General features: G+C 41.7%; 1 protein-coding gene across 3 annotated transcripts in view; it reads left to right on the top strand.

Moving 5' to 3' along the window:
* Nucleotides 1-24,726, top strand: part of STARD3NL (STARD3 N-terminal like) — a 32,815-nt gene extending 8,089 nt beyond the window's left edge. The window contains exons 2-8 of one of the 3 annotated variants that reach the window (XM_074900792.1): nucleotides 13,216-13,512; nucleotides 16,316-16,393; nucleotides 18,383-18,460; nucleotides 20,108-20,161; nucleotides 20,265-20,382; nucleotides 22,414-22,512; nucleotides 24,657-24,726. In XM_074900792.1, the coding sequence (XP_074756893.1) occupies nucleotides 13,288-13,512; nucleotides 16,316-16,393; nucleotides 18,383-18,460; nucleotides 20,108-20,161; nucleotides 20,265-20,382; nucleotides 22,414-22,512; nucleotides 24,657-24,709 (705 nt within the window). In that variant the 5' untranslated portion in view covers nucleotides 13,216-13,287 and the 3' untranslated portion in view covers nucleotides 24,710-24,726. The remainder of the gene's footprint in view (nucleotides 1-13,215; nucleotides 13,513-16,315; nucleotides 16,394-18,382; nucleotides 18,461-20,107; nucleotides 20,162-20,264; nucleotides 20,383-22,413; nucleotides 22,513-24,656) is intronic. The other 2 variants (XM_074900793.1, XM_074900794.1) reach the window with 2 other exon arrangements.
* Nucleotides 24,727-26,115: the final 1,389 nt, after the last annotated feature.

Below are 26,115 nucleotides of genomic sequence, written 5' to 3'. Positions count from 1 at the left end.
ATTACACTTATTTCCTAGACCCTGAGGTCTTTTGTTGCTTCCAGAGGATTCATTTAGTGAACTTGGGTCTGGTATAGTTTGCTATGCTGACTGGGTAAATCCTGGAGTATCTGTAACAGGCCGTCCACTGTGTGGTGGTACTGCCCACACTGGGTCAGGGCTGGGATACTGCCAAGGGTCATCCTCACTTGAAAAGTTGCCAACTCAGAACTTGCTGACTTGAAGAGCATTTACCTGTAGGTATTATGTTGCCTGCTATGCTTATACATTGCTGTGTTTTGTTACACAAATATATGTTAAAATTATCTGAAATTGGCTTTAAGTATAACTTCAAATATTTGAATATTAGGATTATAATACCAGTTACCGTATTAAGATCTGGTCTTGTAAGGAATTTTAGTTTTACTATGCCACAATAGTGTGTTCCTAGAGACTAACAGGCAGTGTAAGCAGTAATATGAGTCCTTTTATCAGAAAATATCTTATTTGGTAAGGAGAAGGAGAGGTAACCAACTGGCATGTTTTGTTTTCCTCTGTATGAGGAAATTTTTTTGGCAAGGAAGTGCTTTATTTTTCTTGTTATATTACTGCCCTTCATCAGCTTTCTCATCAGGAGAGACTTTAATAGAGAAAACCTTGTAGGTTTGCCAATAGTTTTTACCATCGTGGCCATGATATTGGCCATGTCATCCTATTTTGCTAATTAAAAAAGATACATATATTTTCAGATTTTTTTTTTAACCTTCACAGAAAAGCTGTTTATGGTGGAAGTTCTTGGGCAGTATTCAGTGTTGTCAGAGACATATGTAAAAAGCATTCTAAGTTTTCAATAGATCTCAGCAGCAATTGTGACACAGTATTCTGTGTGTGGTTACTTTATGAAAATATGTTTTTTCCGATGTTTTGAACTGAAACAGTGTTGCCTTTTCCTAAAACTACCTCCATGTGACACTTTCACTTTTGATTTTGCTGAGCTGTTGCTAGCCCTACGAGTAAGCTTTTTTTTTAATCACTTCTGTTGCCTCTTCTCAGTTACATTCTACTGTGTATTTTTTCCTTGGAAACAAAAAACCAGAAGTTGTGCTGATGCTCATGTGTGATACATTAAAATAGTAAACATAAAAATAATCTAAACCAAGGACAATAGAATGAAGAATAGGGGTAGTATAATGATAGAAAAGAGAAGTACCATTCTGATCCTCCATCTCTAAAACATGTAAAACTGACACATGCAATGCGTGCCATCTGCTTCTGTCAGTATGAGTGAAAATTATGTCGTTAATTGTAAATGTAACCTGAAAATCATGGGCTAACTCTCACCATGTATTACTGAAGTCTTCATTAGACTTTGAAGGCAGAAAAGGAGTGCAGTACTAACCTCTCTAATTTTAATAAACTCCTTTACTTTTCACTTGTTATGCTAGTTAATACTATTAATAAGAGTAGAATCTTTAGCTCTCTGAGATAAGAATTGAAATCTAATTCTCTGTTTGGAAGTCTCAGTTAAGTTTTAAAAAAACCCAAACAAACAAACCAAAAAGCACCCATATGTTTTTAATTAGATGCAAACTTTGCTTCTTTCCAGGAAAAAAAACCAAACCAAACCAAACTGGTTTTTATGGCTTTTAATAGGTCTGTATAGAAAATTTACTTAGCTAAAAATTTTAGTGGTAGGAGTTGAGTGAAAGTGAATGCATGCAGTTATGAAGAAAAAAGATAAAATCTTCTCTTGAAGTCAGGAGGAGCGAGGAGACAGTATATCGCAATATAATAATGTGGATTCTTATCTTAGACTTTTTATTTGCCTCTTAAATGTTTTAACATTGCAGTAAGCTTATAGATTCTGTCATTTCACTTGCCTAGTGGATGAAAGGAAGGCAGTGAATGTAGTTTTTCTGGGGTTTACTAAGGCTTTTGGTGCTGTCCCTCACAGCATCCTTCCAGACAAGTTGTCCAGCTGCGAGAGGAGCAGGTTCACAGTGCACTGGGTGAAGAACAGGCTGAAGGCAGGGCTGAAAGGGCCGCAGTGAATGGGGCTACATCTGGCTGGAGACCAGTCACCAGCGGTGTGCCTCAGGGCTCAATTCTAGGGCCAGTTCTGTTCAGTGTATGTGTCAATGATTTGGATGCAGGAGTTAAATGCACCGTTAACAAGTTTGCTCCCTAAACTGGGAGGTGCTGTTGCCTCTCTCAAGGGACACGAGCCTTGCAGAATGAATCTAGATAGATTGGATCTCTGGACAAGTATCAATGGCATGACGTTTAACAAGAACAAAGGCTGGATTCTGTACCTGGGATGGCGTAATGCTGGACATATATAAACTGGGAGAGGAGTGGCTGGAGAGCAGCCCTGCAGAAAGGGCTCTGGGGGTGCTGGTTGACAACAGGCTCAACAGGAGTCAGGAGTGTGTGCCCTGGCAGCCAAGGGGGCAAACCACATCCTGGGGTGCATCAAACCCAGCATTGCCAGTGGGTCAAAAGGGGGGATTATCCCTCTGTCTTTAGCATTGGTGTGGCCTCACCTTGAGTACTGTGTGCAGTTCTGGGCCCCACAATTTTTAAACATTTTAAAGGTTGTTAAGGTCTTTGAATGCGTCCCGAGGAGGGCACCAAAGCTGGTGAAGGGGCTGGCAGGCATGTCCTCTGAGGAGCAGCTGAGGACATGGGGTCTGCCTAGTTTGAGAGAAGGAGCCTGAGGGGTGACCTTACTGCTCTCTACAGCTTCCTGAGGAGGGGAAGGGGAGAGGTGCTGATCTCTCCTCCCTGGAACCCAGTGCCAGGACATGTGGTAATGGCTCAGAGCTGCGTCCATCAGGGGAGATTCGGACTTGACATGAGGAAACATTTCTGTACTGGGAGGGTGGTCAAACCCTGGAACAAGCTTCCTGGAGAGGTGGTTGACACCCATGACTGTCAGTGTTTAAGAGGCATTTATTTGGACAATGCCCTTAATACCATCTTTAACTTCTTTTGGTCAGTCCTGAAGTGGTCAGGCAGTTGGAGTAGATGTTCCTTGTAGGTCCCTTCCAGCTGAATGATTGTATTTGATGCTATTCTCTCGCACTCATTATGAGTTGAGTAACTACGAGACTGTTATTTGCCGGAAATGCCAGGGGTTTTTCAGCTCCCAAAACACTTTCAAGGACACATAACAGAAAGGATACAAGTGGAAACAGGATTTTATTTTGTTTTTCTGACTCTGTTTCAGAGCTGATACTCCCCAGCATTAACACAATGTGCAAGTGTAGCCAGGAGCAGGCTGATGCAATCCTCAGTTTAGCTTGAAAAATCATCGCTTGAAGTCTGGCAAGGGAACGCCAGAGAGCTACAGAAAGTCCCAAATCCCCCACATCTTGTGGAGAGCCGTGTGCTCTTGAGACTGCGTGGGGAATGCCGGTTTCTGGCTCGCTCACACGTCTCTTGTGACAAGGAGTTAACGGCGCAGTCACTATCCAGCACGGTTGCGATGAACTCCACCTCTCCAGGCCAGTTTGCCCATTGAGTTTCTTGCAATATCATGAATTACGGGCTCTGTGTCTTCCTGGTGAACGTCCTTCACCCAGGCGCAGCAGGGAATGAACATGCCGGTCTGTAAACTTCATTCCTTCGTAGGACATACTTTATTTTGACCACACATCCTTCCCGAAGCTGCCATCTAAACTAACCCAAACAATGGGACTGCCTGGAGCCAAAAGAAAGGGTGCCAGCAGAACCCAGCCTCCTCCGAGGCAGAGGCAGACACTGGGTCAACCCACAGATGATACAACAATCCTGAAAATCTGTAACTGATATGGAAGAAGCAAAAATGAACTATAAGATATTAACCTTTGCCAGAAACAGGAAAGCAGATAACTGGCTGACGCACAAAGAAGGCTCTTTCTAGAAGGAACTCAAAAGCTTTAAGAACGTGACTTTCTTTCTTTGGTAATAAATTTTTTTCTATGAATTTCTGTTTTGGCATTGAAAACAAAGCCACTCCCAAACACTCTCATACCTCCTAGCTTATAGTTATTTTTTGTCTTTTGTTAGTAATTTTTTTTCTCTTTTACCCTTTGAGAAGAAAGGCTCTAACCAACGTCCTGTATCACTTAGGATGCAGAAACTCAACTAACGCGGCAGCACGCATACAGGCCAAGCAGTCGCTGTTTCCCAAAGAGCGAGAATAAGGATCAGTGCCAATCACACTTGAAGGAAGAAGAGGTGCCGTGATATTTTTCGATTTTCAGAAGTATGACACGTGTCGATGACAAGCACGCGTTTTACCTTCCAAAACTTGCTCCGCTGTGTTTCCTGGCCAGTGATGCATGAGAAGCGCTCTGGTGCCTGCCCAGCGCTTGTATTGCAGGCAGGGAGAGCTGGAAAGTGGCAGCTCTGGATGGTGCAGCAAGCCTGGAGCCCTTCCAAGCACAGGCTGTGGGTACGAGCAAGAACCCCCGGGGAAATGGAGCCAAGGGAAGAGCAGAGTCACTCCCGCTACAAGCTTGTGACGGGCGAGAGAGCCAGGGAGAGCCAGGGCATGAGGGGGGCCTTGGAGGGGCGAGAGCCACAGGCAAGAACCCAGTGAAAGGGCTCATCTGAGCCCCGAGAAGGGGCTGTGCTCAGTGCTACAGAGGAGAAGCAACAACCCCTGGGGGACACCCAAGGGCCCACCCTGGGAGTCCAGAAAGGTTCCTCCCCCCGGATGCGGGGCACGAGGGCCATCTTCGTGGAGCAGCAGGCACCTGGCCAGCATGGCCCAAAGGAGCCCTGGCCAGGGGCCGTGCTCAGCGCTGCAGAGGAAGGCAAAAAACCCCCGGGGACACTGGCTAGCCCACTGTGGGGGAAAAAAAGCCTTCCTCCCCCCAGCTGCAGGGCACGAGAGGCCGCCTTCGTGGTGCACGAGCAGCAGGCAGTGACCCGGCCAAAAGGGGCCGGAGGAGCCCTGGCAAGTGGTCATGCTCAGTGCTGCAGAGGAAGGCAAAAAACCCCCGCGGGCCAGCGCCAATGTGCCCCGGGGGAAAATTCCTTCCTGACCCCTGCAATGGCGATCGGCTACTCCCTGAGCAGGTGAGCAAGACCTGCCTCCGCGTCCCACAGGCTGGTCACGCCTCCCAGGAGATGCCCAAGCCCTGTTCTCCCTCAGCCTGGAGCCATCTCAGGGGCTTCCAGGAGTCGCCAAATGCCCGCGGCCCGATTGACCCTGGGGGCAAGAATCTTTCCTGTGCCTGTCTAGCAGGTGCTCCAAAGCACTGGGAGCCCTGGCAACGTCCCTGCATCCATCCCATTTCTTACGGCTGCTGCCCCTGGCTCCGCAGGGGATGAGGCCGGCGCGCTCTGCAGTGCTCCTCACGGCGGCACTCCCTGGGGCTGGCCACGGCTCTCCAGTGGAAACGGCCTGAGAGCCTGGGGCACCTCCAGCGGTTGGTGATTCTTCTCCTCTCCTGAGGGACTTGCGTCTGCTCCCGGAAGGCTTGAAGGTGGATTTCCATCCATCAGATGAGATTTGAATGTGGCCGTGCCAGCAGCTGGCCTTGCAGCAGAGAACCTCCACAGCCTCGACCAGGCTCCAGTCTTCCTCCCTCAGCCCCCTGCCAGTAATCCCCCGCTCTCCTCAAGGGCTTCCTCTCGGGTGTCTTTGGGCTGCCCTGGTGCACGGCAACTGCTGCGTTGCTGGAGGTGGCTTTGTGACATAGGGGTGGCATTGTGCCATGGGGGTGGCACTGTGACCTGGGGGTGACCGACAGGGGCCCCCATGTGCAGCCCCACCGCCTAGCCCCCTTCGGAGGAAGCCTTTGGGGTGCCGGCCCCGAGGCAGTCGCTGTGCCCAGGAGGCCCCGGGGCTGTCCCTGCCCTTGGTGGCCATGCGCTGGGCACAGCTGCTGGGTGTTCCTGGCTCGTCCTCTGCCCCTCGGCTCCGAGGACAAACTCAGGGCTGTGACTGTTCTCTCAGGCCATGGCAGAAACCAGCCCTGCAGCCCAGAGACCTCCCCTATTAGCTGTGCCCTCTCTGCCACAGAGCTAACGGCCATGAGGCCCTGCAGCGAGGAGGACCAGGGACACAAATCCTCTTCTGGGGGAGAACAGGGGATGGTTTTGACAGCTGCAGCTGGCAGGAAAGCCACAGTGCCAACAGAGCCATAGGCTGGGAGGGACAGTACTAACACACCACTGTGGAAATGAGGCAGGCTTTGAAAGACAAGTGAGTGGAGGTGACACAGCTGTGGTGGAAAGGCTGGTCATTTGCAGACCTCGAACTTTTGCATGCCCAAAGCACAGCCAGGCAAACCATGACTTGTCTAAATGGCAAAATTAGCCCATTGCTGCTGCTGTCATCACATCCCCTTTTCCCACTGAAACCAAGCTGTGCAGTTGGCCGTGTTGATATGGAATAAGAACACACGCTTCAGCCACAGGGTAAAACTTCCACAGCTCATTTGTGACTTCCCCCTTTCTGAGAGTTATTTCTCTACCTCATCTAAGGCCCTGGCAAATCTATTTTTTCCTTTAGGATTTAGTATTTGAGTACCAAAAGAGTAAGGAAGGTAGTATTATTGTAGTTTTGTATGTTTGTGCCAAAACTCATCTGTACATTCAGGTAAAAAAGAGCGTTTGTACCATATACGTTTACTTGGTTGTGATGCCAGAGGTGGAAGAAATAGTTTAGTTCCCTCTGCATGAACTTTGCAGGGATATAGAGACCATGCATGACTTCCTCACCTTTCCAAGGGACGTTTGCTTCTATGCAGTTTATGGTGAGGTCTTTTTTTATTCTTTATCATATATTTCCTTAAATTTCAACAGCTCTTTTCCTCCTTTGGCCTTCATCCTTTATTTCTTTCTCAGAGTTTGTCTGCTCCTTCTTGTCATTTTCATCATCTTCAGTAGGTCCTCCGTGCCCCTAAACGATTGCTTAGTCTTTGTTTGCTTACATTCTAGACAGAATTTTTCTTTCCTGAACCCAAGTAATGAGAAATGCTCATAGTGGTACAGGTGAGTGCTCACCAAGGCTTTGCAGACTCCTTGCCTTTCCTGTGGAAATACCTTGCTTGACACAAAAGAATGCATTTGCCTGTGTCAGATCTGTGGCTCATAGTCACCCGGTGACCTAGTCATGCCTCCAGGAACATTTGCCTGCTCCGATGTTTCCGAACTGGAGCAGAAACTCATGGCGCTCCACCTAACATTGTGTTAACCATTTCCAGCCTGCAGTTCTTCACACAGGGTTTATTGATGTAGGGGATATCTCTTCTGTCAGAGCTTCCGCTGGTAGGGAGTAGGGGGGGGCATAGAATTCTACCGCGAGATACAGCGCTTTTGGGTTCATGGATGCCTTGAAATCCAGAGTGAGATGTGCCCAGTGAATACATCTTTTAGAGAAGGCAGAAAGCCTCCATGTCTTGATGGTTTTCTGCAGTCTAAATTCAAAAGACCTAACCGTGAACCTCACTGTTTCTACATTTGATTACAGAAAAGCGTGAAGGGTAGAGCCTGAGAGATGTGCTAAGGGGCTTTCATCCGTCAGTGGCCTGGTGGAGTCCTGCTCCGTGCAGCCATGACCTGCAGACCCAGCCCTCCACGGTGTGGGCTCTGAACATGAAGCTGGTAGTGTCAGTTCAGTCACTTTCAAAATGGATGTCTGCCTCCCAGGGAAGAAAATAACCACAGCTGGCAATAACTGAGCTTCCATTTTGGAAGTCTCATTGGAGAAATTGCCAAATCAGCCCAGACCCTGGAAAAGCTACAGGAAACACTGGTGGGTCTTTGTGACGCAGTTCGTGGCACTGCTGTCTGTAGTGATATGCTTTACTGGTGCTGGCTTTTAAAATGAATTCTGCAGGCATCTAGTGAAGCGGAACGCTGTTGCTGGTAATGCTGATATGGGTAAGGAGGTGGCTGGTCAGGTGGCCATCCAACACTAGAAGGCATCTGCCTCTCTTTAAAGAGTCCCTTAAGACAAACCTGTAAGACAGCTGCCAAGAAGGACTGAAGATTTTGCTTTATATACGCCCCCTGAAACCAACTGAGGATGTTGGTGTGATGAAATTACTGATTCTGTTCTTCAGATACAAAGGATCTTTTTTTTTTTTTTTAACAATGGAAGAAATTATGGAAAACAATCTTCTAGCACACGCTTTGTGATTAATCAGTTTGTAAAACTGGTGCAACGAGTGCAGAAAGCTGCCAGGCTACGTCTGTTCAGTTAAAGAGTCTCAGCGTTTTGATGCCAGCTCAGTGTGACGAGACAGGCCCTCGCATGTGTCCAAACATGGATCTGATGGACCAGCAGGCAGAGCAAGGCTAGAGACAACTCCCCTGCCAGGAGTGCCCCCTGTCCAGAGGGCTTTGTGGCAAAAGGCAGTCTGTCAGTAGCAAGCATCTCAGATTGTATGGAATTTATAAGCCAAAACCGAAGTTTTGAGTTATACTTGAAAACGAACTGGTAGCCAGTGCATCTTAAAACCATGCTTTCCTCTTTGCGAAGGGCCCCACAAGGCAAATGGTTGCTGAACTGTAGCACATGCTGAAGTAATTAGCTGTAGCTGTAGCCATTACATTCCCATATAGTGCTGTATGTAGCAACAGTCCAGGCTGGAAGTATCAAATTCCTAGATAATTGCACTGACTGCCCCACGCACCACTCCCCCACTCCCCACCACCCCCCCCCAAAAAAAAGAAGTCACATCTTTCAGGCAATGTGGATGGAAATTCTTTTGGAAGTGCAGGTGTTACTTGGCTTTTTCCTTTCTTTAACAATTTCTTGGCTTTTCTTTTCTTCTTTAAGTATGGCCACTGATGGCCTGATCTGGGGTTCATATCTCACCCCAAATGTTTTCCTAGGAAGCCTGTTGCACAGCAGGGCACTTCGCTGTCAGGGTTTTCAGGACAAAGTGAGGGCTGTTTACAGCACTCGAGCGCAATGATTCTGCTGACACCCTCGGGTCCCCGTGACCCAAAATTCACTGCCGCGCCTCAGACACCTGACCAAACACACGCCATTCCTCCTCGGAAGCCCTTTGACAGCCATGTTTCAGGCAGCTGCTGTAGAAATGAAGGAGGGAGTTTTAAAGTTGTATTGTGCTTGGCTGCCCTTGCCTGGTGCTTTTGGCTGTCTGGGACAGGACTCGCCGTGGAGGCGATATCCAACATTTCCTTCTGCTCTTAAAAGAGATCCTCCAGAGAGGGAGATTTTGTTAGGGAGCGACATGTCTGACAACACATGAGTGCTCTTCTAATGGAGACAGTATTAGCCCCAATCTTTGAGGCACGGTAGCACTTTGCTTCCTGTGGCTCAGTTTTCGTGGCTGCCCATTTTGCAAGTCCGGCTTGGGTGGCTGGTGTGATGGGAAAGGCAGCAGGTGCAAGGGAACATGTCCTGCCTTGCTTCATTCTGGACTTCTCCCTCTGATTACTTCTAAAGCTTCCCACAGGGACCATCTGTCCTTTTCATCACATCTGTAGGAGTGAGGCTGTTGGAACAAATAATCCCAAGGGCAATATCATTCTGGCAGCCTGAGCTTGCACAAGGTGGAAATTAAATGGAAGGGAGTTAGGCGCTCTCAATGTTCAAATTCAGCAGCTCACTTAAGAAAACTTTTTTCTTCTCAGTTCTTTTTTTCACCTTGCTCTTTTATTTCTGTTTTTCTCCCATTCTCACCTACACAGAACATAAACATTATAGGTTTCTGAATGGGATTTCCAGTCTAGGATGCCTCAGCTGGCAGAAAACAGGGAGAAAAGTTAACAGTTTGGGTAAGCTTTCTTCCTTGATAAGGGACACTTGCTATTGCTCATAGTCTGCCCTGTGTACAAGCAAGTGTGTTTGACAAAAATCCGGGAGAGAACCTGTGCTGGCATAAACCATCATCTTTCTTTGGAAATCTGCAGAGTGCTAAGTATACACACAAGTAAAGAAACCCCATCCCTTTGACAGAACGAGGTTTGTAGGAAGAGGCAATATCTTTCATTAGCTTGATATTGTTGGAAAAAGCATCAAACTTTAGGCAAGAGCCCCTCTTCAAGCCCACAACAGAAGCAGCATCTTTCAAAGGTGTATGCTAGACAAGAGTAGTTATTCAGAGTTCAGCCCTTCTGAGAAGCTGTGTCATTTATTGTCAGTGATTTAAGAAAATCTTAGGGTCAAATGTTGCTGATGCAGGCTGATGACCTTGATGTCCCGAGACAGTTCACCTGTAGGTCAGAGAATTGATTAGCAAATAAAGAAAGATTTTATTTGATGGGATGGAGATTCAGCTGGATAAAAATGGTTTTAATAATTAGGAATATAGCATTGTTTCTGATCTCCTTTGCTGTTGGCGTCTGCAGGTACTTAGGGCTAGGATACAAAGGAACAATACAAACCTAAACCGTACTGCAAAATTAGTACCTCTCCTTTCATCTGGGATTTGCCTCCTTTGCTGCAGCTGTTTTGTTTAACGGTATTTGTGGGCAGAAGGCAAAGTGTTGGCTCTGTGTAGAGGTGTGTGAGAGTCCTGTGGCAGGCCCAGCACCATCACTGGCTCTGGTGTGCAGAGACATGTGGGCTTCTCCTTGAGATCTTTTAAAAAATTGTTGTTTACTTCTAGCACTGTTGTGTTAAAAAAAATACCTCGTTTGAGGTATTTTTCTGTCAAGGTTTCCTGGAGATGTGGTCAGTGCCTCAGGCCTGTCAGTGTTTTAGAGGCATTTGGACAATGCTCTTAATACCGTGCTTTTTGGTCAGCCCTGAAGCGGTCAGGCAGTTGGACTAGATAATCCTTGTGGATCCCTTCCAACTGAACCGAACTATTCTGTCCTATAGAATTGTCAGTCTGATGGTACTAATCAAATTAATGGCAATTAGTCCTATTTCTGTTGGGGGAAGGGAGGACAGAGTAAATGGAAGTTCTTCAGAACTTACTTTTCAAAATGTTCTTTTTCTCAAAAAAGCAACATGAATCCTTGGGTATGGACTAACCTTTATTAGAGGATGTTATGAGTTAACCATGGTTTTGCTCAATTTTACTGTGTACTGTACTGAAATAGATCTGTGCATAGTGAATAATTAAATAAAACACTTTGGTTTGAGTAGACAGGCATTTTAGATAACATGGATATTATCAAACTAACAGATAAATGTGATGCATAATGTTTAGTAGCTGGTATTTGAAACAGGTATAGAAATAATTGCAAACCAGTTTTGGACTGAAAATGTATATCAACATGGGATAGTTGGAGAGAAGCGGGTTCACTGGTGTTCTTAATGTGGAGTAAGTCTGCATTCGTGTTCCTACTGTGAAGCTTCCTATTCCTTTCAGTACTATAACTGTACAGGTGTGGGTTTTGTTAGTTTTGTGTTTTGTTTTTTTTTTAAAGTAGAAACCCGATGCAAGTTCTTTTAACTTCAAAGTTTGTCCTCTTGCTGAATGGTGTTTATGAACTCTAAGCTGCACATGACTGAGAGGAAGGGAGGCAGCATGTGTTACAGAGCTGAGACTAGTACTTACTGGGAAAAGTCACTGCATGAATCCTGACATCTCTCGCCCAAAGTTGAGTAAACAAAAGGGTGAGAATAAGAAGTAGTGAAGATGCTCAGTTGTAAATCTACGTGTGAAGATCTCGAAACAGGCGCAAGTGCAGTACAATTTCTGTCTTTATTCCGGTTAATGATGAAACTGATTCAATCTCATATTTCCATTTAATATCTCTGGTCCTGTGTTCTCTGCTGACACCTCTTTAAAGGAGATTAGCCCCAGCAAAAGCCCTGTCAGCTTTCCTGGTTCCTTGGCTTACAACTGAGACCTAGAAGACGTATACCTTGGCTTGGCTTTGGAAAGCCATGGGCAGGAGCAGGATGGCAGGAGCCTGCCTGTGCTTGTTCCTGGCCTAGTGCTTGGTTCGGCTCACACCTGCATCTCAGAATGAGATGGTGATTGATGCCATCTTGGTTTGCCTCTGATCCCTTGTTCCCTGCAGGCAGAGACTCAGCTGGCAAGGTAGTTTCTGTCTCAGTGCAGGTCTGCTACTGTTCTCATGACGTAGCCCAAGAAAAGCGGACTTTGAGCTGCCTGAAGGCTGTTAGGTGTGACCTGACATAGATGCTGGCCATCTCTAGCTGGCCTGCCTCTTCCTTGGCTGTGATGTGGGTGCACTGACAACTCTCTGCCCCACCTTTCCTTTTCCCCTGCATCCTTGTAGCCTCATATTTGGCTAGCGATGTGTTACAGATCCCCTGTCTGCTTTTTCTGTTGGGCTTTGGCTGGCTGTATTCTTTCAGGCTTGGAGTTGAAACACTGTTGGACTTTAATCTTTCTGTTTTGTGGTTTACTGAAAGACAGCTGACACAGGAAGAGACAAAATTTTGTTCTTGAATTTCTAAAGGTTATTCCCCCAACGTTACAGTAGCTTGTCTGATGTGATTTGTGTTGCAGGATGTATAGCTTAATCTTCTAAGTATTTTGCATAAAATTAAATCTTCTCTGCATTATCCTTGAAGCTTTTATGACCTTCTTGGTCAATTCCTTCTAGAAACTCTAATTGGAAAAAGGTTCTCATGGAGTAATGTAGTGTATCATACGTCAAACTGCTTCCGTTTTACAAGAAATTTAACCTGAATTGTTTTTTTAAAAGCCTTGTAGTCAGGAGAGACTTAATGTAATTGCATTGCCTGTTAACCACTGGGTTGCATACAGTTTTTTCAGAGACCCTGTCTAGCCATGTAAGTTGTCATAGCAGCTGAATTTATAGAGCAAATAGCAGTGTATTTGCTTTATAGAAAGATTACCACAGTATCCAGGGGTTTTAATGGACTTTTAATCTTTTGGTTGTGTCAGCTCTGGATGTGCTGTTAGCTAAGCACCATTTTTCAGGAATTGTATGTGGAACTTCGTTTAAGTTGTCTGCCTATTGAGAGCATTTAAACGCGAATTGGAAACCTTAAAAGATGCACAGCATCATGCTTTTTATTCATTCCCATTTAATGATCTCACTCTAACAACATGGAGAATGGAGCCTTCTAAATCTAGATGGTGCTCCCTTATTCCCACCAGTCTAACTGAACGTTAATTCTCTTGTTTCACAAATCCTCTGAGAGATGAAGTGAGCCTAGAAATATTTTAGAAACAATTTTTAGAGCCTACTTGCCAAATTCTCTTAGTCGTTGGTTTAGCAAAAAGACAACTGACATAGTAAGATGAAAATATCTACTGGAATTCTGGGGTTTTGGTGACTAATGTGTTTTGGTTTTGTTTGTTTGTTTAGAAATTCTTCCTATATGGATCAGCCTTCTAGTGATGGTGAAACTGGAAGACCACCGCTCTAAGCAAACCCAGGATGAATCGGGTGCCAGGTGATGCAGAAAATGCTCACAGTAGCAGTGTGGAGTCCTGTCCTTCCTTGCGGGATGTCCACTCCATCAACCCAGCGCAGCTGATGGCAAGGATTGAGTCATATGAAGGCAGAGAGAAGAAAGGCATATCAGATGTCAGAAGGACTTTCTGTTTGTTTGTTACATTTGATCTCTTATTCATAACCTTGCTCTGGATAATAGAATTAAATGTGAGTTTTTTCTTCAGTACCCTTAGACTTTAATGTATTTATTCACTTCAGGAATGGTTAATAAGTTGCTCTTTTCTATCCCAAATTTTATGCTATTTGTATCTAAATTAGAGCAGCTTCTTATTTTCAAGCTTTCATGAGCATAGTATCTACTCAACTGCATCTACTTTTAGTCATTAGGATACATGGTTTATTATCTTCTTATCATTAAACCATTTGATGTTCCTGTAGTCTGTGAACCATGCTGAAGAAACCATTGGAAATCCAGTGAACTTTTCAGGCAGGAAGTAAACAAAAATGTTGTTGTACATATTTGAATTTGGCAAGAAGTGTGAATTTGAACAGGATTCGAGAGTTTGCCTTCTAACTCAGTCAGTGATATTTCATGGAGGTGTTAGTCCCTGGAAAGACTTCCAATGACCAAACCCTTTCTTTTGCTGTGATGTATTTTCTTTGAGACAAACTTGGTCATACATTGTGTATGGCAGGATGCATTTAAGCAACATAAACTCCTACAGTTGCCACCTTTTAATTCCAACGTTCGTGATTTGGAAAACAAGGCAGTTGTCCTGAAATTTCCAGAAAGCAATAGGATAGTTGATTTGTTATTATTTCATAAGTAGCATCCTACTTCTTGACTCAGTTTTAAGCTATAATCTGAAGTATGCATTTAAGAAAAGACACACAGGAAAAATGGGAGGAATCCCTTTTCTAGACAAGATCTTGAGTAAACATTTTTTGTCAGCTTCCTTTACAGGATAAATAACCTTGGTTATTGATCTGACGTTATGAAGTTTCAGGAGCTGACTGTTCAAGTAGTTCATTGATATAGTGAAAAATACACTTTCTAATTTAATTTGAGAAAGCAGACTTCTCGCCTGAATGTTGTAGTTCTGGGACTAGATTTCCGTCATCTCTCTAGTTGGAAAGGCTTGTATCCAGTGCATGAAGTTAGCTTGGCTCAGAAAAGCAGCATAGTATTCTGACGCACTTCTTTTTTTAAGCCAGTTTCTCAACAGCTTGTTCAACGAAGAGGAGCAGAGTCTGGGTTTGTATCTCTTGTTGAGAATTCAGAGTACAGATTTTCATATTGGTTCTCTCAGAATATTTAAGACTCTGTATAGAAAATGCTACTAACTCATGTCTCATTTTGAATGCCACATCATTAACGGACCTCAAGATCCTAGCAATTTTCTTTGTGAAAATCTTTGTTTTAAGGAGAACATATTATGAACTGGAGTCCTATGCCACCAAATGTCAGCAAGAATGAAAACTATTTCTTTGTCTTCAGAATTCATAATATTAGAAGCCATCATTTGGGATATAGGATCTGACACATGATTAAGTTTTTTTGATCTGTTTTTTAAATTAAGTTTTGTTCATTGGGAAGTCAAATAACACTGCATTAGGACAGTCTGTCACTGGCACATAAATAGTGGGACTTCAGAATTGCTGCCACAGTTCCTGTAAGTATTGTTTTTCCTTTGTTACCATTATCAAGTGTGCTTAGATGTAATTTATTTTTTTAAATGCTTCAGGGAGGAGCTCTATGGCAGTTTCAGCAAACCCTAAATTGAGGCTGTCATGGTTCTCTGTCCATCCTTAAGTTAATGTGGTGCTCCTGCAGCCAGTGAACAACTTGGGGAGGGGCCAAGTTGATCTTCCTTATTTATGCTGGAAACAGATGATCACACCTGATGCATTAGAGCAACCAAGGAGAAGCTGTATTTGAAAGTTCTTTGTCAGGTAGCCATACAGTGGAGGGAGAGGAGAAGAAATAAAAGAAATTTGGAGTTGGCATGAATAGTCTCAGGAAAACACTGTCCAGCAGTGTAGTTGGGAAGAGTGTGCAAGGGTCTAGACTGCATTGCTGTGACATGATGAGCATAGGATGTTGGTGTGCTTTGGTACCTCCTTTCTTTGAAAGGATGACAGTAGTCAGACACGGTATTAAAGCCTTCTGTTGGTGGTGTTTTCCAGTGCTTTACACAAGTATTTAATGTAGTGCTTAATTACTGAATTTAGTATTAAAAACAAGAGGATATGGACACTAAGGTTTTTTGCTCCCATCTAAGATATATATTCCTCTTACTCTGACCCAATACATCAATGATTTTCTTACTAAGCCAGTCTGAACAGGAAAGTGACACTGTTTGAACAGGAGTCCTTCCACTGGAAAGAAACATAGGGGCTACGGAAGATATAATTTTGAATCCCCTCAAGCAGATGAAAGACTTAAGCTTGGACATTAGTTATTGGTGGGAGAATGATCTAATACTTGCAGCTTCTGTGTCTTTTACAGTGGGTTTTTTTGCTCAGCTCTCTTTAAACAAATAGTATGTATGCTGATAAGGAAGAAATCTGGAGTATGAATTCAGTTATTGTTTTGTTTCCTATTTGCTAATGTGGCTAACTAAAGCTAGTTTCTGGGTGGCGTTTTTATCAGCTGTTTTGATCCTCCTCATGAGACATAAATTGCTCTGTGAATTTGTGTAACAAACCTTACATTTAAACATTTCTTCTCTCAACTTGTTTGCTTTTATTTTGGAACAGTCTGAAATGTAGCTTGCTAGGCCAGGTGGTAATCCTAAATGCGTTCACTTTGAAAATTGTGTATAATCATGAAAAGCAAATAAGGACATTAATCTTGAAATTGACATTATTAGCAGATATGTCCTCTGTGCTTAGTTTAATGATCTTTTTTGCACACCAGTGGGGAATTACTAATTTCAGCCTTCAGATTTGTGTGTATTTTCGCTTCAGTACATTCTGTTCTAAATCTGTGCTTGTTGTTTCTTTGTAGGTAAAAGGAGGCATTGAGACTACCTTAGAGAAAGAAGTCCTCCAATATGACTACTCTTCTTCATATTTTGATATATTTGTAAGTGTTGTTTAAAAAAAAAAAAAAAGGCAGCAAACATATTGTTTTCTCACATTCCTTCTTCCACAGATGTTTCATAGTTTGAGTCCTGTGAAAGGGCTGATCTTGATAATTTAAACCAGAAGGACTTGTGCCAAGTTTCACCTGTCTAGGGGTTGCTCAGTCCTGCTTTGGGAGCAGGCTCATGGAGCCTGTGGGTAGAGATGCTTAGCCACATTTAATTGCATCTTCCACTTTGGGGGGTGTGAAAAAAGCAGATGAAAAAAAACCAACCCTCCATCAAGCATGTGAGACTGATGTAACAAAGGTAATTTGTTAAGAGGACAAGACCAATAGTCCTCCAGCTGTAAAATCATTTTGTTTGAACTGACATTTTTGTCCTTCCACAGAAATAAGTCAGCTGCAGTGAGGAGAGACTTGTTCCCAGGTTGGCCTGTATAGGTCAGGTGTTTTTCAAATTTCTGTGGTTTAACTCAAACAGAGTTCTTTAACATTGTAGTAAAATAGATAACAAAGTATAATGCTCCTTTGCTCTATATAAGCACCTTGGGCATGTGGGAGGAACTCTACGGCATTAGGAAATCTCCCTGTATTTTAGCAACACTGTAGCTCTGTAGTTTCCACGTGTTTTACAGTGCATGGCCGAATTACTGATCTGAAAGTAAAAGCTGTTTCTTTATGGTTATTCTAAAGGGCTCCATGTTTTTGCAAGATTATTAGTTCTACCAGATCTTACTTGTCTGGAAGAGATGAGATGGTTTGGTATCAGTCATTTTATATTGATGACTGTATCCAGAACCTCTCTTTGAAACTGGTGTAAAACCCATCCTTGCTTCTCCATTTGCTGTGTCAAATGGAATGAGGTACTGGATACAAATTTTCTTAAGCTAGCAAATTCTGCTACTTCTCCCTTTCTCTCTCATTATTTTGCTGGCACGTTCTCTCCGTGATATACCTTACTGCATAAAGCAAAAATTGTTACCTGTAAGTGTTGGTGCTCTGGAAAGTATTTTGCCCTGTAGTTGAACCAAGGGTTAAAAACATGTCATGCAAAATAATAGACTTATTCCCTGGGAAAAGTATAGGTTATTGAATTCTGCAAAATGTTTTGTGGCCTTATGCAGGATTTCTTCTGTTACTACTAGACATCACAGGAACATGTATATTTGCATAAGATGAAGAGAGTTTGTTATACCTCTGGCCATGTCTATCCTTGATTTCTGTTAATTTTTTAAGCATTTGTCTCACATTTTTGAGGTCCTGAATACATCTTTTAAAATGAATTGAAGGCAGTCTAATATCGAAGAATGAACAGGAAAATTGAGGGTTAGGGTCCTTGTCTCAGAAATCTCATCTTTCTGCTATTGATTTAATTTTCTGGCCTAGAAATACCATATCTTACCTGTATTTACTGCAGAATATTTGCAACAGCTTGCTATTGCAGGCATCTCCATAAAGAATAATTGATTGTTGCAATATTAATATTTCAATAATTACTAAAAACTTAGTAAGTAGAAAATTGCTTTTAAAACTTTCCCACTTTCTGATTGCATTTATGAAGTCTTTACAGTTTTTAATGATACTCTCATGCAGTAGCACACCACTAAGTTCGGTGAGATGCACAGTGATGCTCAAAGTATTTGCTAGATTAATTGCATCTAATTTAATTTAAGTGCTTAGTCAGGTAAAATCGTCATGAACATACTTTGTGTAGCTTTCTTATGTTTCTAACTTATTTGTGGAATTGCACATGCTTGCACATTTCAGCCTATGTAGGCATGTGAGTGGTGCCATTTGCTTTACAAATGGGAAATTATGTTCTCTTTCCATTTTATGAGCACACATGCAAATTTGTTTCTCAATAACAGATCTTGGATTGTCCTGTTTTAAGTTGTTCTGTAAGCAGTTAGTATTTTCAGTGAGCTGAGAATCTTGTGGTTCTTCTGTGTTCTGAATTAACCAACAAATATTTTTTTCCTTTCTCTATAGCTACTGGCAGTCTTTCGATTTAAGGTGTTAATACTTGCATATGCAATGTGCAGACTGCGCCATTGGTGGGCAATAGCTGTGAGTAGTAGCCAAGCATAATGGAGTATTAACTAGAGTGGATCAAAGAGACAAAATTTTAGATGCCTCTTAACGCTTGTATGTTAAGAAACATCTTGATGCTATATATGAAAATTCACTGTACAGTAACAGAGTAAAAAATTCTGTTCTGGAAGATTTGCAGCCTAAAGACAAGAATTAATAGCACAGTGGTTGTGGTAACATGTTAATGTAAATTGAAGACTTATTTTGAATCCTGTATGGATGGCTAGTCATAACTCCTTGTTACCTCTGACTTGTTAATTAATGTTTGAAATATATTTGCTTTTGAAATAGTGAACTGTATTCAAAAAGAATTGGCATTACTGTACCAGAGACCCAGCTGTCCATGAACTTCTTAGCTTTTTAGAGTTTTAGGTGCCACTCATTGAGCACAAGCACCTGTGTTGCTTCCTGCTCTAATACAAAATGTTGAATAAGCATCCTTCCTTAGAAAGGAAGTTCTTGAGAACTGTAGGCAACCACAGTGGATCGGAGCAAATATCTTTAATGCAGCTGTACTGTGTGGATGAGAAACTCATGCTTCCACCAGTCAATACTATAGACTGTAATTACAATAGGCAATATTGCTGGCTTAGCATGTTGTATATCTTAGACTTTTTTTTCCCTTACCCTGTGATGGATGCACATAGAATGTGTTCATGTATAACTTTCTTCAAGTGAGTAGCATGCAGTTCGTTTAGTAGTCTGAGATTACATGCCATGATTTTTTTTTAAATGTGTTATTAGCATAGCACAAACATGTCATAGTAACTGCTGCTCTGATGGTGTTTAAGTGCACACCTCTCAAAAATCCCTTCCTCTTAGTTGTGTAGCTTTAGTATATTTCTTCTAGTGACATCCTCCAACTTGATGCGGTTGTTTTTGAGGTGGTGAGAGTGAACCCATCACGGTTGTAAGTAATTAGATATATAAAGCTTCACTGAAGGTTTTGCAGAAGCCATTAATCTTAAAATCCTACCTGTGCTTACCAGAAGCCAGTTAGGTTCTGCTATTATTTAAAGAATTGCTGGACTCAAACACACTAACAGAGTGAGAAGCCTTGCTTAAGTGGTCAGCACTTGTCCACTGCTTTTTTTTGATTTTTTTAGACGTTTTATGCAGCCTGACATTTTTAAAATATGACAGGGAATACAATGAGTATCAAATCTTCAAAATTATTCACTTTTCACAGTTATCAGTATGAGAATTAAAATATTAATTCAAATTTACTCCTGCAAAGATATTTTGTTATTTGAAATGGATCTTTTGATTTAGATGATAGTGAAAAGCATTTGGAGCAATTGCTTTTTCCCAAATACATAGGTAGATTATTTTTGTTAAGGGACTTGGTGAATAAAATACTGCATCTTCATTATACAGTAAGATCACAATTTGTATAACTCAGCATCTGTGTAGCATCTAAACTGCTTATCTGCTGTGGGGAAATCAACATTTGGAGTTACCTTTATTAAGGAGGTTTTTTAAATAACACTTTAAGTTAATTGTATCATACTTGTCATGTTTTATTAATCTATGATGTTGTTGGTTGCAACTGATAGATAATGGCAGAAATGAGAAAGTAAATCCATTTATTAGTCTTAACTGTTCTTACCCTGTCTCTTTCAGTTTACAACAGCAGTGACCAGTGCCTTTTTATTAGCAAAAGTAATTATTTCACAGGTATATATTCTAATCAAACGTTTGTTTTACTTTGTTTTTTTCTTGAAAGCAAGATTCTTCAGGGTAATTTCTGCAATGTTGTGTGATTTTTGTTTCCTTGAAGCTGTTCTCACAGGGTGCTTTTGGCTACGTGCTGCCCATCATATCCTTCATACTTGCCTGGATTGAAACTTGGTTCTTGGACTTTAAAGTGTTACCGCAGGAAGCTGAAGAAGAAAACAGTAAGCTTTTGATAATTCCCTTCAATCACTGCAGTTGGCAACATTCGATCCCATGTTATCTGGCAGAAGAACACTTCTTTCAGCTTCTCAAAATTTGAAGAGCTGTGGGAAAAAATTAAATCATATGGAAGAATTTTTCTTTTTCTGGAAAGGAACATATGCTTTCAGAGAAGTGGAGTTTTAATTTAGGGAGGTAAAGTTAAAAGTTACATGTGGCAGATCAGCAATTTGTCAAGCACTCAGGAACATACATAGTTTTGTATGCTTAAGACATGAAAATTTAACTGACGGGCTTGTAAAATTTTATTTTCTGCGTAATACATGGAATAAGTGTCTGGTTCCTCTTTTAGGAAGAGTGGTGACAATAAGTAACTCAGTGTCACTAACCTCTTATTTTACAGTGGAGTAGGGAAAGCAAAGAAGTATTGAGGAGAGTCTGCTTCATGCACAGACAGAATGAGACCAGAGACTTTTGCATTTTTTTATACTGAATATTGGTAGACAAAGTATTTGATACATACACATGTAAATACTTGATGATCGTATTTATCGATATTATTGATAAATCCCTGTGGGATTCAATCACACTTTCTTTTACTTCGTTCCTACTGAACTTTAAATAGATGGGATTTATGTAGAAGTCAATACTTTTTAGTTGAACTCTGCGTATTTCCCTAAAAGATTGGGTTTCACTGGAAAATGCTGATATTAAGCAATTAAGTCAGACAAACGATGGGCACATTTGGATTGTGTTGTGTGATAGTACTTATGGAGCACCTTATTTGCCCTTAAATCTGAGTCGGATAATAACAGCATATTTGAATAGTTTTTGCTTTTCGATCAGGTATTTTTCTCTGCTATCTCCAGTGGGAGTGGAAGCTGAATTTTCCCATCTCACTGTTTTGCTTTAAAAAAAAACAACCAAAAAAACCCCCACCCCACTACAGCAATTTTCTGCCTAGTGCAACAACACTCATAATTTGGAGGTGTTTTGTCTGTAATTTTTTTTTAAAAAGAAAAAAAAAAGGGCAAAACTGTCTTACCACTGTGAAGATTTCCAGCTCTAAAAGTTCCCTCCCGTGAGCAGAATTTAAAGCTAAAATCCAACCATTTTGTGTCTTCTAGTATCTTGTGACTCATTAAGTGTCCTTCCTCTTTTGGACAGGGTGGAAATATAAGTAAAATAGATGTCTCTTTTGGGAACTTCGAACTGCTTAATAAGTTAATTGGTATGTAGAAATCGTAGTTTGAGTTGGAGAGAGATTTTTGTAATAATTGCCAGCTACCTCAGATAGCTCTCCCGATTCGGTAAAACAGCAAAGCTTTTTTTTCTCCCATCAGTAGAGAGTACTCTCAGCAGAGAGTAAAGGATGGAGGTTCAATAGCTGTATGTTGACCTAAAATGTCATGTTTGCACTGTTATTATCAGAAGACCTGTTGATGGCAGTAGGGATGAGATGAATTAGCTTCTCTCCCAACCCCTTTTGGTTTTTGTCCTGTATTAAACACACCAGAATAGCCCCATGTCATTTCCAAATCATTTTCCTGATTTTAGATGAAATTGAGCCAAAAGGAGTTGAAGCTTGGAGTAACTAGATGTGTTGAGAGAGATAGGTGAAAGCAAGCCATTAGCAAGGAGTCTTATAGTGGCAAAGTAAGAAAATAATTTACTTGGTTATGCGTGGCAGCACACTGATCACTGAAGATACATTTTAGAGTTTTAGTTAGCCAGTGAATATTGATGAATTTACATATGGCATCCTAATCATGCAATTGCACATTGTAGAAGGAAGGATTCCTTAATTCATGCATAGAGTGCCTCTGTTTTGTTAGTGTGTCTTCTTAGCTGCCTAAAGTTAGTAGAAGACAAATGTTAAAATAACAGTTTACTTTTTTTTTTTCCTTGGGATATTTACAGAAGTAACTCGTTAGGAACGCTAATAAAATACATCAGTCTTTAAGATTCTTCATCAATACTTGATCTTTAAGGTGCCATGTGATAGCATTGAGGATTTGTTTTTTTGTTTTTAGGATTTTTGATAGCACAGGATGCTTCTGAACGAGCAGCTCTTCTTCACCCAGGAGTCCTCTCTGATGGGCAGTTCTATTCTCCTCCTGAATCTGTAGCAGGTAGTTATTTTTGCATAGTGAATGATTTTCTGTATTTACACTAAACTCCTGCATACTTCACCCCCTTCAGAGGGAAAGGGTGAAGGGAAGAAAATATATTTGCCTTTTTAAATTAAAAATGTAATCTACAATCCTAAAATGAAAGATTCTTTCTTAATCAGTAATTCGGTTTAGTTACTACCTATCAGACAAATTACAATACACATATTTAATGGGGCCTCTGACATGCCCCAAATGTGTTAAAACCAAGATAAGTCTGAAAGAAAATGGCACTGCAACTGGAAGGAGGTGGTTATTGTTTGCTTCTGCCATTGATGATCCTTATGGGTCCCTTCCACCTTGAGATATTCTGTGATTCTGTGATCTCCTATCTGCTAGCAATCGTGTTCGTGCAGCAGTGCGCTATTTAATCCAGCCTAAACTTGGAGCTTTACAGTATTTTAGGATGAACAGTGAACCTGAAACTGCTCTAAAGCAAACTGCAGTTTAAATCAGAGGCTCTTTTCCTTTCATGTAGCAAAAAGAAAAAGCCCTCTCTGTAGAAAAAGGTGAGTTCTATGTGTATATTAAACTGAGGGCAAGTGTTAATTACATCTTAACTCTGCATATCATATGTTTCATTCTACCTGAGGTATGAGCCGAGTAAGTCAAAAAATAAGTGCAAATACTGCAAGATTTAAGAATGTGTTTGCGGGCATTTCAAGGAAATGAGTAATTTATGAGTTGAGTGGATTTGAGTTATCTGAGGACACCGGGTGAGCCATCCAATCCTGTCAGTCTTTTTATGATAAAATGTAAATCTTTTCTGTAAAGCTGTGCAGTATTATACAATGTATTTAAAATGTTAATATCTGCTAATTGTTACAAATACACTTGCCTATCTTGCATTATAGAATTAAACATGTTGGTGATACTTTCCAGTTTAATGGTTGTCTGGTTGCTGAGTATCTGGGCATAACGAATGACTTAGAGCTCCATCTAGGGTTGACAAAGCATTAAGATAATGTCGAGTATAACTAATAATTCAGTATAAATGTATTTTAATTAAAGCTGTGAGCCTATCTTGAGGATGGTTGGAAGGCAGGTATGCTATTCCAAGAAAGGAAAGGACTTCAGACAAGTTTGGCCAAAAAAAACCCCTGCTTAACACCTTTGTCATTATGTTTATTACTTGTTTGTGAGAGGGAATGTTGGTCCATAGTTCAGCTTTAAATTGATGGCAAAAGCCCAAGTAAGTCTCCCAGACTTTTTATCAAAGACAGTTCTTTACTCACCTTTTGTTTTCCCTGCACGAGTCTTATTTAAACTGCCCGAGACATGTCTGGTGAAATGCCTGGGCTGGCAATTTCCTCAGTCCCCCCGACAAGGACTGACTGCCACCTCTGCTGTGGGCAGAGACATCTGCGGCTCGGATTGGGTCTCCAAACGGCGGGTCACACTGCTCACCCTGCTTGCTTGGTGTCCTCTTGCTCTCCCTGAACCAACTGATCCATCACGCCACCTTCGTGCAGAGCAGTGTCTCCAGCAGGAGCCCTCTCTGGGCGCATAGCCCTGTGACCCGCTCAGCTTTCTTTTTGGGGCCTTCCAGGGCTTTGTTGCAGCAGAGAGCTGAGGGCAGTCAGGGGACAGGAGAAGAGAACTGGGCAGGGAGAGGCAGAGGCAGAGACCTGTTTGGTTTCTGGCTTAGAGTGAGATAATCTGTTTCTTGCCAGAACACTAGAAATTATTAATTTGTAAAGCAGTATTTCTGGCTGCTTTGAAAGTGTCTTCTGAAGTTGTCTTCCAAAGGGCAGGATGTAGCAAGTGGGAAAAGCTGCTTGTCAGTGAGCAAATGTGGTGTTGATTGTCCTGAGTGTGTTGCAGTGAAAACTTGAAGCTCCTGCTAACTGCATGTGTTGACAGGGTACGTATTTCAAGAATGATCCCAGTGCTGGGTTTTGGGTTTGATAACTGTTAAAAAAAGCCTTCAGTGTGAAACATCCAAAACCATAAGAAATCAAAAAATAAAAGTAAATACTTTTATGAGAAATAGTTGCTTTGAATTGCCTTGCGATAAGCCATTACCAGTGGTGGTTTGCTGCTTGCTTTTTCTTTTTCTTCTTTAAACTGCCCTAATAGCTTGTCTTCCTTTTCTTCCTTTTCAGGATCTGATGAAGACTCTGAAGAAAAACAAGACAGTGAAAAACCAGTTGTATAGCAAATATGAAAGAGCAGGTAAATTCCTTTGCCAGAACCTGAATATTCATAAAAATATTTTTTTCTTTTTCATTCCTTCCCAAATAATTTGAATAGTGGGCTAAATCTTAGGAGTTAGCGTCTTTGAACCCAGTCTGTCTTAGCAACCTTCATGCAGGAAATCCCGCCAGGATCTTGACAGCCTGCCTGTAGCTGGGGTCCTCTGCTGCCGAGTTCTGGTTAAATCAGGCCCAAGGGACTGAGAGCGCTGTTCCAGACTATAGTGTAAAAGACTGCAGGCTTGGGGTGGAACGTCTCTAGCATTTATTTGTTGGCTGTCCTGGAAAGGACAATCGTGGACCAGATGTGTAAAAGCTCAGGTTTTTTGGAAGTGGGGTGAGGTATTTCTTTGAAGATGGCAATGCAAGAGTGCTAGGAAGAGATTTTCTTGTAGTTTAGCTCTAGGACAAATATACTCATCTTGAAGACTGCATGGGCAAAATTCCTTCAGTATTTCCCCTTCTCAGTCTGTTTAATACTACAAATGGGTTACATTGGAGCTGTGGTGTCTTCAGATCTTTGTAGTCTACTTTGGTTAAATATGAGAGATGATTTCCTTATTTTGGAAAATACTTCATTTACTTCTGGAATTATCTTGCCCCAGGCTTTCACTTCACCACACATGGCAAAGCTCAAGCTAGGGGAGGTATTAAATATTCTTGAGAAGCTGAAGCTTCTGATTTGAAAATCTAGTGCTTGTCTGGAAGAGTGGATGACTTTTCAGCCTCCCTGTTTTCAGTATCTGTTTTCTTGAGTTGCCTCTTCATTCATCCAGACTTGTGTCATCTGTTTCAGAAAGAAAATCTCTGAGGGAAATTGTTTGGGTTTGGAAGCTGGCAACAGAGTCTGTGGCTGACTTGCTGGTGGAGCTGCTGACAGGAGAATTCATTCATTAGAAAGGGAATGGTTCCCATGTACTGTAATACCTCACAAAGATGTACCTGTTGACATATGTATATTAGATTGCCTCCCAGGTGGTATGAAAATATTTGTCCATGTATTTTATGTGATTTACTTTCAGTGATTCCTGAAGTTGATCTTCTAATGACTAGGTAATTACTGGAAAGTGTTGTCTTGTGTACCTAATCAAGAGACTGGTAATATAATGAAGTAAAACTACTCCATGGTGGAAGTATATTTAATGATTGTTGGGACTCACTTGGTAAAACTATTTTATGTTTAATACAAATTTGTCATTAGTTTTATGTTTACTTTTTTTAACTCCATGTTTTTTTTCTTTTTTAATGGGTATGTTCACTTTCTAAAATAAAAATGTTAAAACGTGGGTAACGCATCATGATGTTTTGTTGCCTTATCGACTGAAAATCTATGTGTACCACTCCTTTATTTCTTGTGAAGTAGCAAGGA

The sequence above is a fragment of the Athene noctua genome, chromosome 2 (assembly GCF_965140245.1).
Source record: "Athene noctua chromosome 2, bAthNoc1.hap1.1, whole genome shotgun sequence".
NCBI lineage: Eukaryota > Metazoa > Chordata > Aves > Strigiformes > Strigidae > Athene > Athene noctua.
Note: the sequence above shows the minus strand (reverse complement) of the source record. Positions and strands in the feature narration are given on the sequence as shown.